At 36.5% G+C, this 16518-nt stretch overlaps 1 protein-coding gene across 4 annotated transcripts in view; it reads left to right on the top strand.

Moving 5' to 3' along the window:
• GRM5 (glutamate metabotropic receptor 5) overlaps positions 1-16518 on the top strand; it is a 521853-nt gene that overhangs the window by 349952 nt on the left and 155383 nt on the right. For all 4 annotated transcript variants that reach the window (XM_053561783.1, XM_053561779.1, XM_053561781.1 and 1 more), the window contains exon 4: positions 8745-8980. In XM_053561783.1, coding sequence (XP_053417758.1) covers positions 8745-8980 — 236 coding nt within the window. The remainder of the gene's footprint in view (positions 1-8744; positions 8981-16518) is intronic.

The raw sequence follows: 16518 nt of genomic DNA, 5'->3' as shown, positions 1-16518 counted from the left end.
AATCATCTTATTCTGGACACACAGCAAACTGCAGGTGCCTGATTTTGTAACTTACTTTGTATGTTCGGACAGTGCTCTTTCAATTCATCTCTATTTACCTTTTATAATTCATTTGGAAACAGGAAAAACTGAGATTTACAGGCCACAAGTTGATTCATAGTCAATAATCTCACCTTTTTCTCAACAACTCTACATTTTACTTCTTTTTGATATTAAACAATTCATTAGTGTTGGCTGCTATGTATTCATATGAGCTTTTATTTAAAATATCCATATCCTTCCCTGCTTTTCATTATTATTTAGAGATTTTAAGCCTTCCTACTCCCATGGAGGGGGGGAGGAGTATTATATGAAGACAGCCAAGCAGTCAGTAGACTCCCACTATTAAAATAAAAAATCCCAAAATATCTGTTAAAATGCTATTGGTAAGAGATTTGGCAGGATGATGATTACATGTGGGTAGAACAGCAGTTTCCATAATAACTATGTGGGCTGTGAACAGACTTTGAAAAAAAAAAAAAATGCTGGGATGCAGCCTAATGAATGTACTCATTAACCTTAATAGCGTCAGGTAGAGAAGGAGAGGACCGTGCTGGAGGGGGAATCAACTCAGCCTTTTAGAGTCATTTTATAAGGCACATGACAGTGTTGCTTCTCAATTAAAATGAGTAACTGTGGTTATATGAAAATAATTCTGTGTAATTTAAAGTTTGCCTTTTAAAGCCTAATTTTCTAACAGGCTATATTAAACAGTTTTTGAATGCTTAGTATGTGCCGAGCATTATAATAAACAGTAGGATACATAGATGTCCAAAATATAAAATTTAGAGTCTACATGAAAGAAACAAAAATAAATGTCGCTAAATTTAACATGATGACAATCGCCACACTGAAAGCATCCTAATGTTTACCTCTTTGAGAGCAGTAATCTTGCCTTCTTGTTCACTATAGTCCCACATTTAGAACTAGTTACATAATACTTGCTCAGTGAATAAAGGAATGAATGTCACAGCATTTTAGAAGCAAAGTGGATGGAACTTTTAAATCCAGGGGAGCTTGAGAAAGGTTTTGATAAGTTGCATTCAAGCTCAACCTGTCAGCTTGATGAATTATATAGTTTGAAATCAGGCAGTGTGTGAGGAGTTGAGAGAATGGCACTCTGTGCAGAGGGAATAGCATGCTCAGAGTCTGGGAGGTGTGAAAGTGTAACATATTTACAGAACAAGAATCAATGTGCTATGGCTCCAGCAGGCAGCATGTGCGTGGTTAGTCTCAGCGGTACCAATGGCATCATGATAAACAGAACCAATGATTTCAGTTGCCAGAATGACTTCTTATAGCTGGCACCCCTCCCCCACAGACCCAAACACACACACACTCACACACTCATATCTCTGACACCGATTTAATGACTGCTAACTTCTACAAATAAGTCATTCAGATGCCTACATTTTTAGTCTGATATTGCTCCTTTCAGAATAGACTTCAAGGTGATTTATTCACTGTTTGCCAGGAAAGTAGCACAGTGAAATGCCTTCCCCCAGAACTCTGTAGAGTTATAGTGAATAACTGTTTTGCCATTTGATAGTTCAGCTAGGGAAGTCCATATCCATTGTATGTAATTAGCCTTCTATGTAAATAATCAAGAGATTGTAAATGTAAGAATTAAGAGTTTGAAAACACCCAGACTACTAATTGAGGTGATCAGGGAATAATCTTCTGGAGGCAGAACAGGAACGTGATTTTCAGTAAATGACAATTTGGTGACTGGAAACCTAATGAGTTGTATTGTTTATCGAATGATTGAGTAAAAAGGCAGGGGAATGTTCAGTTTGAAGAATAAATGAGGAAAACCCAATGGCCTGGAAATTGGCAATACCCAGTCCGGCTGGTCATGCCTAATGGACTGCTGACTCCCCCAGGGCATGGACTGGAACCTGCCACAGTGTCTGGCACAGAAGAGGCATTCAAAATGTTTATTGAATTAACGAATTGCAATGAATAAAACATTGAGACTGTTACTAACAAATCACTCAATGCAATTTTCAGGGCTACAAGTATGTTTCGGTTTTCCATAACAATAACTTAAAACATATATTGATAGAAAATGAGGAAAGAAAGAACAAATTATGTTGTCCGTATTTGGCAGATTTTGATTTTGATAAGAGACAAATTTTAAAATTATTTATCATCTGTACTCTAGCATTCAATAACTCTGAAGCTGCTGTTCTTCACAATATTCCAAGATTTATTTTCATGTATTCTTGTTAACGTGTGGCTCCCAGTGACTTTCACTTTCCAGCAAAAAAAAGATTGTGATGTTAAACCTATTGGCTCTAACTCTATACTAATTATTTTGTAAAAGTATTGGTCTAATTTATACCTTATTAATTTAATAAAATGATTAATAAAAATAGTAATTCTAAAGTTAAAAATGTATACTACTGCAATGCAGCAGTATAGAATACCAAGTCCTTGTGCTTCTGTAATTGCCATTATTTGGCATTGTTTTGAATGCCAATAGCTATTGTTCAACATACATAGGCACACACAGAATAGAATAGGGTGGGTTAGCATGGTATTGGGACCACAGATAAGAATGTTATTAAATTGTATTTTTAACATTCCAACCAATTGTAAATGTAGAGAATATTTTGAAATCTAGAAGAAAAATAAATGGTAGAGAGCATATAAAGGTAAATCTGGTAATTACAGATCTCAAATCATATTCATTTTCTTTCTTTTTCACACTGAACTTTTTATCTTGCTGTATCATTCAACTTAGAACATGGTGCTACACTATTGCTATTCTTCTCCTGGAAACCATGAAAAAAAAAATCCTCCTTTAACCTCTATTCCCTATACTTGTAGTCCCAGGGATCTTCCCGTAGGATTCCTTAAAATATGGCTCTTCATTCCCACTGCTGCTCTCCCAGTTCAAGCCTCCATGGGTTTTCTTTACCACTGATTCTCTCTCACTCATCTTCGACTGTTCTGCTGTGTTACCCACACTCCATCAGAGTTCATTCTGTTCACATCATCTTTACATATCATTTATCACCATAAAATATACCACGGACTTCCATTACCTTCATGAGAAGGTCCAGAAGGTTGGGATGGCACAAAAACACATTTGCAATTGGTTGTCCTCAGCTCACTCTCATTCCTTCACCGTCCTGTACACTACATGGCTGCAGCGCTTCATAATACTCCTTCCTTCATCAATATCTTCTCATTATATGGAAAATAATATTTCAGAATACTATTATCACTCCTTTATCCACATTTGTCAAACTCAATTTGAATCTTATCTTCCTATGAAGAGGTAGTAAATTATTTATTGGTCTTCTCTCCCATCGCATTTGGTTTACACCTATAACGACAATCATTTGTATGTTATCATTTATTTATGTGTCTATCCTCCTTTATAATCCCTTCTTGCAAGAAGAGCATGTTCTTAAGGTAGACATTGTATATTTTAACATTCAAACTAATTGTAGATGTAGAGAATATTTTGAAATCTAGGAGAAGAAGAACTGGCAGAGAGCATATAAAAGTAAATCTGATAATTACAGATCTCAAATCATATTCGTTTTCTTTCTTTCTCACACCAAACTTTCATCTTCCTGTATCATTCAACCTGGGACATGGTGCTACACTATTGCTATTGATAGGGAATATTTAAAGGAATTTAAGTATCTACTGGTAAGGTATTTTTAGAATCAGGTACATATAAAGAAAGATTCCTCCTTCAGTTAACTACCCTGTTTCCCCAAAAATAAGACATCCTCCGAAAACAAGACCTACTTACAGGAAAGATAAGACGTCCCCTGAAAATAAGACCTAGCGCATCTTTGGGAGCAAAACTTAATATAAGACACTGTCTTATTTTCGGGGAAACAGGGTAGATTGTGAGTTAACAATCTGGAGTGCAGTGTCTAAAACCTATTTAATTTTCATTTTTCTCATTGTCAGTATAATTTCAACACATAGTAAATGTCATCAATTGCATTTTCTTCAACATATTCACTGTTCCTCCCTCAGGTAGAAACCATAGATGACTGTTCCATTCAGGTTTATGTGATTTGTTTTGGTCAGTGAAATATAAGCAGGAGTGACATGGCCACTTCTAAGAAAAACTTGAAGAACCATTGATCCTCGTTTTCTCTGTTTTCCCCGTACAATATTGGCAAGTCCCAGAAGCAGGCTGCTCCTTCAGACTGTGCGTCAGATTGAAGATGACGTGGATCAGAGTCAAAGACCATCTGCAGTCAACATAAAGGCTGAGTAGGAAATAAACCTTTGTTCTATTGTCCCAACTAAGCATTTGGGACTATTTAGTGCCACGAAAGAAGTCAGACTAAGATAGGTAGATATTTAATAAAGTTTAAAGAAAAGAAGGAAGATTATAGAAACATAAAAGACAAATTTTAGCTGAAGAATTTCAGAGTTGATTTTGCTTTAAACAAGAACCATCTGTTGAAAAGAAAAAAAAAATTAACTTTCTTGAGTTGCTAATTATGAGAAATAATAGAAATTGAGTTTGGAAGGAGAAAGGGGGAAAGGTAAATTGTAGAACAGGAGAATATATTTTGGGTAATGCAATCTTGGGGAGAAGATTAAATTCTTGCTACAAGAGCATGTCTTTAAGATGTCCACAGGGGAGCTTTAAAGGAATCTAAGGTAAGGTGTTGTGAGAATCAGGTACATATGTATAGTTAAGAATTTTTTTCCTATTTCAAGTATCTAAGTTACTTACAAACCTGACTAAAACAGCATCCAGGTTAAGACTCTGTGTATTTACAGTAAGTTGTCATGATTCACAGTAATATTCCATATAGAAAACATTAAATTAGTAAGTACTGAACTGTAAAAAATACAAGTTGAGTTGTGTGTGAGCCTCCAGTCACAACATTTCATAAACTAGTCAGTAAATAACCTTGGTTTTTTTGTGTTTCTGTATTAAAACACCTATTTTAATATAGTTTGTGATTCTTTAGGGTTGTACTTGCAGCAGCTTATTTAATATATGTATATTCTATGCACAGTTATCCCTGTTCCTTCAGTATTAGCAGATGGGTGCTAAGATGCTCCCTTCCCCTCATACCAAAATCTGAGGATGCTCAAGTTCCTGATAGAAAGTGGCTTAGTGTTTACATACAACCTACAAACATTTTCTCATATATTTTAAATCACCTCTAGATTACTATAATTCCTAATACACTGCAAATGCTGTGTAAATAATCATCATGTTATATTGTTTTCATTTATATTATTTTTGTGTTTATATTATTTTTCCCCACATATTATTTATTTATTTATTTATTTTGAGACAGAGTCTCACTATGTTGCCCTCGGTAGAGTGCCATGATGTCACAGCTCACAGCAACCTCAAACTCTTCAGCTTAAGTGATACTCTTGCCTCAGCCTCCCAAGTAGCTGGGACTACAGGCACTTACCATAATGCCTAGCTTTTTTTTTGTTGCAGTGGTCATTGTTGTTTAGCAGGCCCTGGCTGGGCTTGAGCCTGCCAGGCTCAGTGTATGTGGCTGGCACCCTACTCACTGAGCTACAGGCTCACTACAGTACTTACTGTGCTATAGGCACCCAGCCATATTTTTGATTCTTGATTAAGTCCCTGAATTCAGAACTGGTGGATACAGAGGGGTGATTAGATTTTCTATTTATATTATACTGTTCTTGTTTTAGAAATACTAGATAACACATGGACACTACTCTTGGAGGCTAAGTAAAATGGCAAAATCACCAAGAAAAGGGCAAAAATATAAAAATACTGGCCCTAAATAGACAATAAAAAAGACTTGTTTATAGCGTGATAAGTGCAGCAAGAAGGCAAAGGGTCATCTTGTTGGACCTCAGATGGAGATATACATATTAGGAGACTCAAATTTTTCACACTCTGTACATATCTATGAAAATGTTAGTATCCCTTGATTTGGTAAAATATATGTAACCCAAAGTATTAAAATTGTGACAGAATCTTGAAGGTTCATTTTACCAAAGTAATGTAAAGCATTCAATGGTAAGAAAGCTCAAGTTTTTCTTAGTATTTCATTTTACTGTTAGATTTATTGCAGCATACTTAGAGATGGCCTCTCATCTAACTACAAATCTTTCAAAGCACATTTTTATGAAAATGTTAATATTTAATAACCAAAAGTCAATATTGTACCCTCTAATTGAGCCCGCATTGAATAAGTTTTCATGGGATGTATATATTAGACATTCTCCAAAAATTTTTAATAGAATAGACATATTTTGTCACATAGACATGGATAGATTTTCTGTTTCCAAACTGACTTCTTTACGATCTTTATTTTGTTGTTTATTAGAGACATCAGTAATAAAAATTATTTTAACCTTATTAATTTCTAGGGCTACTAATAAAACGTCTTTTCTAAATTTATACACTTAGAGAATAAGATTTTATTTCAACAAAGAAGAGAGAGAGAAATAATACAATGAGAGAGGAGTAAATTATCACTTTCTGGTCCTGACGCTTTTCTTTTATGGAAATATTACCTGCAAAAAAGTTTACCAAGACAAGCTTTCTACAATCTCCATTAAATTCAATGAATGAATTGTGAAGGGTAAATTGGACCCATTATAATCTTACATTTCTTATGTAATATTCATAATCACAGCATTACATAACATCAAGCTAACGTTAACAAAAGGAGCAATTTAGATTCTCACTTCCTTGGAGAATGGGCTCTGCTTGACAAACAGAGCTTCCTGTCCCATTTGCAGCACGCCCATGCATCTTCCCAAGTGCCAATGAGCCCCACACTCTCAGATCAGTGATAAAATAAACCCTCCAAAACAGAGGAGAAAATGAGGCAAACAAGCCCACTTCATTTCAACTTGTCAGCTTTAAATAAAATCTTCTGGAGCTGAAAATGAGAAACTTGAGGAAAGATAATGTGTGAAATAACCAAATTCAACATCAGGACAAAACATACTACATTACTTTTTTTTTTCTTTTCCTGATCTGCCACAAAAGTTTTTGAAATTTCACCATAGACAATGTTTTTTAATGAAGTATCTTCTTGTCAAAGAGGATTTAGAGGAAGAAAGAGTTCATTTTCTTTCTTTTTTCCCCCTCCTTTTCCATCCATTTACTGATGCTTTGGGAAAATATCTCAAGTCATCTCAACCCCTGTGATATCTTAATGAGTAATCTTTGACTTTTGGAACAATTTCAAAAGTTGATTTTTAAATAAAAGTTGGTAAAGCAGAGCATAACGAAAAAAAGTTCATGCATTTTGTGTCATTTTAATTAATTACTTACATAATACTTTCCCTAGCACTGGTTTTATAGGCAAAACATCGGATTATCCTCTTTGACTAGAAAAAAAAAAAAAAAAAGATAAGGACACAAATTTGTTTAAAGGAAGATAAAAAGAAATTAACATTCTGTTAGATAAAAACATGTGACTATCAATGAAATAAGCAGTGATTTGTGATGTAAATATGTTCCCAGTGTCCACCGCTTCCTACTCCCAGCTTACGTCCAAACACTTTTTCTGCTTTGCAATCACGAGGGTCCCTTCTCCTCTTCCCCTCAATCTTTGAGGTCTTTCTCTTCCTTCTCTTGTCTTACTTTTATCTTTTTTTAAATTTATTTATTATTAAATCATAGCTGTGTGCATTAACGTAATTGTGGGTCACCATACACTGCAAACACATGCATCTCTTCCTAACGGGAGGATAGTACCACTGGCTCCCAGCAGATAGACAGGCCAAGCTGTGTGTATTCCAGTGGCAGGGAGGAGGGACAAGCCCCAGTCTCCTTCCTGGATACCCGAAGTGGTACCCAAATACGATATAAACCTCTTTTCAGATCTTTTATTCTGATTTCCAGTGTTGTGTTTCATGGGTATTTTCTAAGTACTCTTAGAATACTTTTCCTTATTCTGTGATACTCTGCTATATTTCACACTCTTTTATTTTAAAATTCTTGGATTACTTTGATCAGGGCATAGAACAACAGCAATGTTGAGAAGTATGATCTCTGTCACCATCCTTGACGTTCCATTGTTAAGAAGTCCTTTCAGGGTCTCTAATGTAAAACATGATTTCAAATGTGTATTTAAATGTATTTCAGAAGTTTCATGGGAAAGGAAAGAGCATTTGTACACTGCACTACAAAGATTTCAGTTTGAAGCTCTGACAAATCGACACTTACTAGAAGGAGCATCAGCAGCCAGGCTTTGTGTTAACCCTATTATTCACTCGTAAAATGTGAAGACCAGTAAACAGCGTGTCATGGATGATTAACATTAGGAATGTTTGGGAAATATTCTTTTATTCTTATTTATGATCATTTTGATGATTATTATTCTAAAATAAAAGAAAAAAAGTAAGTTGACCTAGCTAATAGATGTCCGTTGAAGAATGTGAATGATGATTGTGCAGCTTGCATGCATACATACTGTACTGTGTAACCCATAAAATGCTGATAAAGTTCCTGCTTATTCTCTGCAGTTCAAGGTAATAAGGTTAGTGCCTTCTAGCACCTTTAACCTAACATTTCCATGGCGTTATTGCACTCTTTATTCTAACAGACTGCTGCATCAATGCTCACCTACGTGTAATGCAAGATCACAGTGTGGCTGAAGGAGCTATCACATAACTAACCTTTGTAAAAAGCAAACAAATGAACTCATCTGCTCAGAAGATACCTGTTCTAAGCCATGGGGTTTTCTTTTGTTTCCCCACAGTGACGGCTGGGCCGACAGATATGACGTGACAGATGGATATCAGCGAGAAGCTGTTGGTGGAATCACAATCAAGCTCCAATCACCTGATGTCAAGTGGTTCGATGATTATTACCTGAAACTCCGGCCAGAAACAAACCTCCGTAACCCTTGGTTTCAAGAATTTTGGCAGCATCGTTTTCAGTGCCGGCTGGAAGGGTCTGCACAGGAGAACAGCAAATACAACAAGACTTGCGATAGTAAGCAGATTTATTGTTCCATTTAAGGTGGATAAAGCTCGGGCTCCAATTTAAGTAAACTGTGTCATGGGGATAGTGATTGTAATTTGTTAGAGAGAAGAACTCTCACATAAATAGAGTGGGCATTGCCACTTACGGTGATAAACAGGTTTCATTCTAAGAGAAACATACCAGAGCAAGTTATCTTTACTCTACTGAGATTTTAGATGATTAGATTATTTCTATTTATATAATGCAAGAAATCAGGTATGTTTCTGTAAGGCACTGTGACAAAAGGATCATACGAGCCCCAGAATGAAACTAGTCTTGACGTCTTTGAAAGCAGGAACTACACTCTGCTCGTTTCTATTATCTTGAGCAGTTTGCTCAGTGGACGCACACACTGGGGGAGGGTTCATATGTCTGAAGAATCAATAAAAGAGGTCGAAAGACAGATCCAATCCCTACTTCCATCAATAAACCACAAAATAGTACTGGGAATTTGTGACGTATAATTATAATGTTTCAGGAAACATAACTTGAGCAGAACTATTCATTTGATCATTCATCAAATACTTACAATGTACCACATGTTGATTTAATTTTAAGAGTACTAGGATGGGAAAAGCTAGTTCTTGCCTTCAAAAGTTTATTGTCCAGGAAGGGCGATAGGCATTCCAATGAAAATTGCAATTTGTCCTTATTATAAGTGATACAATAAGATATTTTAAGCCAAGGGTTTGGTTAATATTATTTCTAGTACACCCAAAGGGAAGCTTGACTTGACACCCAGGTAGAGCCAATCTTGATATATACATCAATGCCTGCAAAGGTCAAACTTTTTTAAGATTAATGAAGAATTTGAGGAGACTGTCTTATCTCACATTGTGTATGAGTTAGAACCCCATATGCATTTGTACAGGAGTAAACTCTTTAAGTTAGTGGTGTAGGTACCTTCATCCATGATGCTGGGACACCAGAGTACCCTGGGGAACTGGGTTTGAAATCTTGGTCCCCGAACCAGTTTCAGTCCACAAAGAGCTTGTCAACATACCACCAACAACCTGAGGGGAAAAAAGAACAATGTAGTGAATTCTTTATAAAGCATTGTCCCCTCAAAGTCCTAGCTATCCTGTTTTTACTATCAGTTTATTCTTTCAAGAAATGATAGAGATAGTAAAGGATGAAGTGATTTTTTGTTGTTTTCTTTTCTTTTCTTTTTCTTTTTTTTTTTTCTTTTTTTGAGACAGAGTCTGACTATGTTGCCCTCAGTAGGATGCTGTGGCGTCATAGTTCACAGCAACCTCAAACTCTTGGGCTTAAGTGAGTCTCTTGCTTCAGCCTCCCAAGTAGCTGGGACTACAGGTGCCCGCCACAACGCCCGGCTATTTTTTGGTTGTAGTTGTCATTGTTGCTTAGCTGACCCGGGCTGGGTTCGAACCCATGAGCCTCCATGCATGTGGCCAGCACCATACCACTGTGCTAAGAGTGCTGAGTTGAAGTGATTGTTTTTAAATGTTATTACTTCCTGAAACAAGGATGTGGCTCCTTTGTATCAGTTCCTATTTGGGTAGGGAGGAATGCTGGAGAAGGGAATGGTGTACTGTTGAATGACACACGGAAGTCAATAAGCACAAGGTGAGAGTATATTTGCTTCCTCCTACTTCAGATCTTGATTTGTCCAAAATGTCCAAATGCTCATTCATTTCCTTTTTGTAATTTTACTTTTATGAAAAATATATAAAATTAAAAAGCACTGCCATTTATGGCTCACAATTTCAATTTTTGTGATTAATTTTGTATATTTTAGCAATTCTATGCAGTTTACTAAGGACACAAATTTCTCTCTTGAGATTAGGGAAGCAATGTCTTTCTGTGGTCCTGTTTTATGTTTGTGTACAGATTATTTGTGATCTTCACTGGAGGAGTTATAAAAGGTAAGGAGGAGCACAGGTCTCATCTCCAATTCCTCTTTACTAAGGAGTTGGCAACAACCCTAACCAGTGCATTTTAAAAAGGAAATTTTTCCAGTTGGTCTGCACCTTCTTTCACACTAATGTCTTCCTTCTCCTCCTTTTTGTTTGAAATGACTCCTCTTGAAAACAGTTCTTTGTTTCTCTCACTCTTTCTTTGCTGGGAGCCTTACTTAGATATAATCTTGAAAACCTCTTCAACTGATTTTCCTGAAAATATTTTGCGCTCTTGTATGGAAACCATTCTGTACTCTTCGCCCTTTGACCTCCTACCACAGCCCTCTGTCTCCTGGGTGGGCGTGTTGGTGTAACTGATCTCTCTGCACAGAATTTGCTTCTTACTGTAGTCATGGAAAGCTCTCTTTAGTTCCCCTCTTGGAATCTTGCCCGACAACTCGTCATTTGGTACATCAACAGAGACACTGTATATTTGATACATCTGTTATTCTTCTCAGTGAGGGAAGAACTATTTTCTTCATTTCAAAGATTACAAAATAAATATTTAGGGAAACCAAATAAATTCCTCAAGGTCATAAAACTTATTAGGCACTGGAACTGAGACTTGAACTCAGAATTGTCTAGTTTAACCACTGTATTGGACTAAAGAAATAACATATAACAGGTTTTAAAAAATCATGATCAAATTTGCCTTATATAATAATTTATATATAGATTAAGATACAAAGAAAAATAATACTTAAAATCATTTAGGTATGACTATGGAATGCAATAAAAGATATCCAAATATCCACTTCCTCTACATTTGAAGCCAGTTCCTTTTTCAGTCAAATATCTCCTGTTAGCATTTCATCCCTGTCATTTGTGAGAGTTTAAGTTGTTCCATACCACTGTCAACACCTAATTTTGTTGTTTCTATTTTAGGCAGTCCATGATTGTGTGGTTCTGCCATACTTTGACTTTAATTGGCTGTGTTGTGATGTACTTCAAAGCTGAACTTGCATATGCGTATTGCAAAGTTGATATATTCTTTTGTAAAGTGTTCAAGACTTTCAAACATTACTTTGAGTCTACTATCTTTTTTTTTTTTTTTTTTTTTACAGTTTGTGCCCGGGGTTGGGTTTGAACCCACCACCTCCAGCATATGGGGCCAGCGCCCTACTCCTTTGAGCCACAGGTGCCGTCCAGAGTCTACTATCTTTTTAATACCTTTTTGAAGAATTCCCCATATACTAGGAATGAGCCCTTTGTCAGTATATGCATCATAAAATTGCAAATCAGAAGCTGGGCTTTTTATTATCTTCCTGTTTCATTGACTACTTATTTTCTATTTGTCCAATTTGTTAGTCAGTATCTCGTTCCTCCTTCTTGACTGCCTTTGCTTATATTGATCAATACTGTTTGTTCTATCCTGTCACCCCTTTTAACATTTTTGTCTTACCTCTTAGTATAATTTATGTAGAATTTTCCGTAGAAATTACCAGTGAGTCCTAATTTAATACAGACTTTTAAGGCGATTTTTATTTACACTCAAGAATCTTATAAACACTTAAGTCTTTTTACTTCTTCACATTTTTTGTTATTGCCATATAATTTATTTTTATATGTACTATAGACACAGTCCTATAGATACTATAGGACTTTTTTTATGATTGTTGCCCTAAATGGTCAATAATCATATTTATCTACTTCATTGATTTTTACTCCTTGTACTTACCTATTTTCATCTGTAATCTTTTAGCCTAAAGAAATTCCTTTAGTGTTTCTTATAGTGTAGGTTGCCTGCCAATAAGTCATATCAAGCTATTTTTTCTGAGACATCTGCATTTCACTTTTATTTTAAAGGATATTTTCACTTAGTATTTTATATTGGCAAATTTTCTTTTGTTTGTTTGCATTTTAGATTATTTTTCTTCAAAAATGGCATTCCATTTTTTTCTGGATTTCATGATTTCACTGAGAAGTTAGCCATCATTTTATGTGGCTCCTCTGATGGCAATTTGTCTTTTTTTCCCTAGGCTTTTAAATTTATCTTTTCTTAATTTTAGTGGGTTATACTGTCTATGATGAAGCTCATTGAGTTTTTGTTTGCCTGTTTATTTTCTAGGATTTACAGTCTCTTAAATCTGTGGAATAAGAACTTGTATCAAATTTGAAAAGTTCCCAAGCATTATTTATTTATTTATTTATTTGAGACAGAGTCTCACTTTATTGCCCTTGGTTGAGTGCTATGGAGTCACAGCTCACAACAACCTCCAACTCCTAGGTGCTCAGGCGATTCTCTTGCCTCAGTCTCCTGAGTAACTTGGACTACAGGCGCACGCCACGACGCCTGGCTATTTTTTGGTTGCAGTTTGGCCGGGGCCGGGTTTGAACCCACCACCCTCAGTATATGGGGCCGGCACCCTACCCACTGAGCCCCAGGTGCTACCCCAGGCATTATGTTCTTAAGCATTTATTTGTCTCATTTCTCTCTCCACTCCCTCTCCTACCCAGTTACAATGTTAGATCATTGACCATGTCACACATAGGACTTATTCTCCAGGTTATGTTGTCTTTTTTCTCTCTATGATTCAGACAGAAAATTTGACATGTGTCCTAAAAACAAGGATAATTGAAATGTGAGGAGTCTCCATTCCTCAATGGAATTTTCTTCCAAATATTACAAAAATAATGAGAGATAGGTGGATTATTACAAAAGTTGTGAGATATAAAAAAAATCGGGCAATGTAAAATCCATGCAGATGGAAACAAATGAAGCCCTCCTGGCAGCAACCAAAAGCTGAACCCGTTGAAACTTGCACAGGTGAATCAGAAAGGATGCTGTGCCTGTGTTTCTTAGAAGTGAAACGGTAGATTATAGCAGAGTCTCTCTCACAACTTTTGTAGTGTCCTACATATAAATTATCTCTTCAGAATCTTGAGCCTTGCATGTAAACCCCAGAATCAGTGACTGAATCACAGAACGAAATGGCTATCATGCATTTAGGGATCCTAGAGTTTAGAAAGTGTTATGCCCGATGATTTCAACAGCCATCACTTTGCTGTTTCCTCTTTTTTCAGTAGTATTTTATAGTGGGTTGAATTACTGTCCAGTCCCCCATCCTCAATACCTGTTCGTGCTTGTTTGTTTGTTGCCAGAGCCTCAGAATGCGGCCCTATTTAGAATCAAGGCCATCGCAAATGTAATTAGATAGGATGAAGTCTCACTGGAGTGGGGTAGGACCTTGATCTGATATGATCGGTGTCTTTATAAAAAGTAAAAACGAGGCACAGGAAGGGACAGAAAGAGGCACAAGGAAAAGATGGGCTGCCACAGGCGCAGCTGGGGTTGCTGGGCCAGCAAGCTAAAGATTATCAAGTACCGATGGCCAGCACCAGAAGTGAGGAAGAGGCAAAGAGGAATTCTACCCAGAGCCGCAGAGGAGCACGACATTGCCCGTACCTGGTTTTAGACTTCTCACCTCCAGAACTGAGAAAATAAATTTCTGTAGCGTTAAGTCATCCCATTTTTCATTCTTTGTTATGGAAGCTCTAGAAAATGCAAGTCCCTGCCTTGGGCCCGGATGTGTCTTCAGCCTTGATCCTGCAGCCGGAACCCACAGATCCCCTCTGGCAACACTGCAGCTGGCCACGTCCTGCACACCTCTGCAAGTCCCTCTGTTACTTCATTTTGTCCTAGTTGCTTTCATATATCTGCATTGCCTTTAAAATGTTTGATTTTTGCATTTCTTTGGCTTTTTTGAGACTGCAGTACAGGAACTTAGTTGCTTTCTGCTTCACTCTACCTCACCCCAGAAGTTCCTCCTGTACTCTTTATTTTTAATTGTTATTGTTCCTAGAATCCTTATTTTGATGTATAAAGCGTTTATAACATACCAAATGCTTGTAGTTCCGTCAATTCTTATTTTCCTTTTAAGTAATCAGAAATTTAAGTAAATATACTACTGTACCATTTCTGGGTGATGCCTGTGGCTCAAAGGGGTAGGGCGCCAGTCCCATATGCCGGAGGTGGTGGGTTCAAACCCAGCCCAGGCCAGAAACTGCAAAAAAAAAAAAACCAAACAAACAAAAAAAAACACTTATTTAAAAAAAAAAAAAGATACTACTGTACCCTTTCTATTTTTTAATCAATTAAAGGGTCACTTTCTTCTTAGTCTCACTTTCACCCACCAGCATTCACTCTCCACATCCTTTCTATGATTTCGCTTTATCACTTCTGTTAGTTGGTAGAAGTATCATTTATGACATTAGCATGCAGACATTCTCACCTGGAGGTCTTAAGGGCATCTCAAATTTATATATTCACAATTAACCTCCTTATGCCTCCTATAGCCTCCACCTTAAACCTCGGCTCCTCTTTTTTGCATCTCCTTTACTTTTTGCAAAAGTAAAGAAGTAAATGAAACCCTCAGCCACCCTGTCTCTCCACAGGTAAAAGTGAGTAATCCTCACCTAGTCCATCCTTATAACCAACTGGTGACCAAAGACTACTCATGTCATTGTCTGAGCATTTTCCACATCTGTTCTCTCCTTTTTATTACTGCCTAAATTCAAGTCTTTGCATTACTTTGCAGTTTAATTCTTCGTTATCTCTCACCGCAAATATTATAATCTCCTTATTTCATCTTGTTAATAACAGCGTCTGCTTCCTCCATTTTATGTTAAAAACTTTGTCTCAAAGGCACAAATTTCATTGTTCCATTCTTAAAAATCTTCCCTGGTTCTCTGATACCTACACAAAGAACCCAAACGTATTTGCTCCAAGCAAAAGTCTTCGAATTAGACATTTATATTTTTCAAGCCTCAGCCTCTCTTCCTTAAACCCACGAAATCTGTGCTCCAGCCAATTCAGATTGTCATCTCCCATTTTATTTATTAAATGGATGCCCCCTTAAGTTCCTGTGCTTTTGCAGGAATTTTTGCTTTTTCAAGAATTATTCAAGTAGTAATTTATCGCCACTATATGTTTTGTAAACCAAAGTTACTACAAATACAAATCACATTTGTAGTGTATAAATACTTTTGATGTTTAGTTTCCTATATTTGCAAAGGTTGGTTCTGCTGCCTTGGTAGTGCTTCCGTTTCTGTTACAGTTAGTTTCCAGCTAAAGCCGTCCACGTTCTGATGAATGCGTCTTACTAGGATACGAAGTGGGGTAGTTAGAGGATATTTCTTTACACATCAGAATTTTATCTTCTATCTTTCTTTCCTTTAAATATTTGTGAGTATAGCCATTGCTCAGAACATTTCAGCCTTTTTCAAACTTAAAACATGACTGGTAAAACAAAAGCAGTTCATAGAGATAAAATAATTGAAGAGTAATTGTCTTGGAGAGAGGCTTGCGCTGAGCTGGTGATCCCATGACTATTGTTTTTTTTTTGTCTTTTTTTTTTATTAAATCATAGCTGTTTACATTAGTATGATCATGGGGCACCATACACTTGGTTCATAGACTGTTTGACACATTTTCATCACACTAGTTAACATAGCTTTCGTGGCATTTTCTTTGTTATTTTGCTAAGACCTTTACACTCCACATTTACTAAGATTTACATATACCCTTGTAAGATGCACCACAGGTGTAATCCCATTAATACCCCTCCCCCCCTTTCCCCTTCTCACTAT

Source organism: Nycticebus coucang, chromosome 14, assembly GCF_027406575.1.
Source record: "Nycticebus coucang isolate mNycCou1 chromosome 14, mNycCou1.pri, whole genome shotgun sequence".
Lineage (NCBI taxonomy): Eukaryota > Metazoa > Chordata > Mammalia > Primates > Lorisidae > Nycticebus > Nycticebus coucang.
Note: the sequence above shows the minus strand (reverse complement) of the source record. Positions and strands in the feature narration are given on the sequence as shown.